This window comes from Boleophthalmus pectinirostris, unplaced genomic scaffold (genome assembly GCF_026225935.1).
Source record: "Boleophthalmus pectinirostris isolate CB_2022bp ecotype Guang Dong unplaced genomic scaffold, ASM2622593v1 HiC_scaffold_11, whole genome shotgun sequence".
NCBI classification, from domain to species: Eukaryota; Metazoa; Chordata; class Actinopteri; order Gobiiformes; family Gobiidae; genus Boleophthalmus; species Boleophthalmus pectinirostris.
In genome coordinates this window covers 20,804,119-20,806,618 of record NW_026570994.1, presented here as the reverse complement: position 1 = coordinate 20,806,618, position 2,500 = coordinate 20,804,119, and the positions used below count along the sequence as shown (strand labels likewise).

Genomic DNA, 2,500 nt, shown 5'->3' with positions numbered 1-2,500 from the left:
GTAGAAGGGGGAGGTGGCGGGTCATCTTGTATTTTAATATTTTTATATTTTTGTATTTTTGTTTTTTTTTTCTCGTAGAAGGGGGAGGTGGCGGGTCATCTTGTATTTTTGTATTTTTATATTTTTTTTTGTTTTTTTTCTCGTAGAAGGGGGAGGTGGCAGGTCATCTTTGTATTTTTTATTTTTATATTTTATGTTTTTTTGTTTGTTTTTTTTTTCTCGTGCAGAAGGGGGAGGTGGCGGGTCATCTTGTATTTTTATATTTTTATATTTTTATGTTTTTTTTGTTTGTTTTTTTCTCGTGCAGAAGGGGGAGGTGGCGGGTCATCTTGTATTTTTATATTTTTATGTTTTTTGTTTGTTTTTTTCTCGTAGAAGGGGGAGGTGGCGGGTCATCTTGTATTTTTATATTTTTATGTTTTTTTGTTTGTTTTTTTCTCGTGCAGAAGGGGGAGGTGGCGGGTCATCTTGTATTTTTATATTTTTATATTTTTATGTTTTTTTTTGTTTTTTTTCTCGTAGAAGGGGGAGGTGGCGGGTCATCTTGTATTTTTATATTTTTATTTTTATGTTTTTTTGTTTGTTTTTTTTCTCGTAGAAGGGGGAGGTGGCGGTCATCTTGTATTTTTATATTTTTTTTATTTTTATGTTTTTTTGTTTTTTTTTCTCGTAGAAGGGGGAGGTGGCGGGTCATCTTGTATTTTTATATTTTTTATATTTTTTATGTTTTTGTTTGTTTTTTTTCTCGTAGAAGGGGAGGGTGGGGTCATCTTGTATTTTTTTATTTTTTTATTTTTTATGTTTTTGTTTTTTTTTCTTGTGCAGAAGGGGGAGGTGGCGGGTCATCTTGTATTTTTATATATTTTTATGTTTTTTGTTTGTTTTTTTCTCGTAGAAGGGGGAGGTGGCGGGTCATCTTGTATTTTTATATTTTTTATTTTTATGTTTTTTTTTTTTTTTTTCTTGTAGAAGGGGGAGGTGGCGGTCATCTTGTTTTTATATTTTTTATGTTTTTTTGTGTTTTTTTCTCGTAGAAGGGGGAGGTGGGGGTCATTTGTATTTTTATATTTTTATATTTTTATGTTTTTTGTTTGTTTTTTTCTCGTGCAGAAGGGGGAGGTGGCGGGTCATCTTGTATTTTTATATTTTTATGTTTTTTTGTTTGTTTTTTCTCGTAGAAGGGGAGGTGGCGGGTCATCTTGTATTTTTGTATTTTTATTTTTTATTTGTTTGTTTTTCTTTAGAAGGGGAGGTGGCGGGTCATCTTGTATTTTTATATTTTTATGTTTGTTTGTTTTTTTTTCTCGTGCAGAAGGGGAGGTGGCGGGTCATCTTGTATTTTTATATTTTATATTTTATGTTTTTTTGTTTGTTTTTTCTCTCGCAGAAGGGGAGGTGGCGGGTCATCTTGTATTTTTATATTTTTATTTTTATGTTTTTTTGTTTTTCTCTGCAGAAGGGGAGGTGGCGGGTCATCTTGTATTTTTATATTTTTATATTTTTATGTTTTTGTTTGTTGTTTTCTCGTAGAAGGGGGAGGTGGCGGGTCATCTTGTATTTTTATATTTTTATATTTTTATGTTTGTTTTTCTCTCGCAGAAGGGGGAGGTGGCGGGTCATCTGGCGCCGGAGGACGGCCGGGAGCAGCTGATGTTCGAGGTTCCTCTGAACGAGTCGGGATCGGCCGGACTCGGAGTCAGTCTGAAGGGAAACAAGTCCAGAGAAACTGGAGAAGATCTGGGAATCTTCATCAAGTCCATCATCCACGGAGGAGCCGCCTACAAGGTGAGGAAGAAGAGGAGGAGGAGGAAGAGGAGGAGGAGAGAGAGAGGAGAATAAGGATTAGACAGGAGAGAGGAGGTAGAGGAAAGAGAGGAGATGAGGTGGAGGAGAGGAGAGAAAGAGCAGCAGGAAGGGGGGAAACAGGGAGGAGGAGAGGGAGAAAGAAGGAGAAGAAAGGAGGAGGAGGAGAGGGAGAAAGATGGAGGAGATAGGAGGAGGAGAGGAAAGAAGGAGGAGAGAGAAGGAGGAAGAGGAGAGAGAAAGAGGAGGAGGGGGCGAGAGAGTGAGAGAAGAAAAGGAGGAGAGAGAAGAGAGAGAGGAGTGCAGAGGGAGGAAGAGGAGAGAGAGAGGGGAGGATGAGGAGTAGGAGGGGAGGGGGAGGGACATGTGAGAGGAGGAGGAGAGAGAGAGGAGGAAAGAGTGAGAGAGGAGAGAGGAGGAGAGAGAAAGGGAGAGATAAACAAGAGAGGAGGAGGGAGGAGGAGAAGAGGAGGAAGAGGAAAGAGAGGGAAGGAAGAGGAGGAGGAGAAGAGGACGAGAAGGACAGGAGGAATGGAGGGAGGAGAGAGCGATAGAGGAGGAGGAGAGACAAGGTGTTATACTGAATCGGTGCTAGTTCAGCCTCTGCAGCTCAGTGAGGGAATTCTGGAGGGTCTAAACCAGGACTAAACCAGGACTAAACCAGGACTAAACCAAGACTTAAACAAGACTTTAAACC

At 39.6% G+C, this 2,500-nt stretch overlaps 1 protein-coding gene across 1 annotated transcript in view; it reads left to right on the top strand.

Moving 5' to 3' along the window:
- Positions 1-2,500, top strand: part of LOC110165882 (partitioning defective 3 homolog B-like) — a 210,806-nt gene that overhangs the window by 140,077 nt on the left and 68,229 nt on the right. Inside the window, exon 11 of the mRNA XM_055163690.1 lies at positions 1,600-1,785. Coding sequence (XP_055019665.1) covers positions 1,600-1,785 — 186 coding nt within the window. The remainder of the gene's footprint in view (positions 1-1,599; positions 1,786-2,500) is intronic.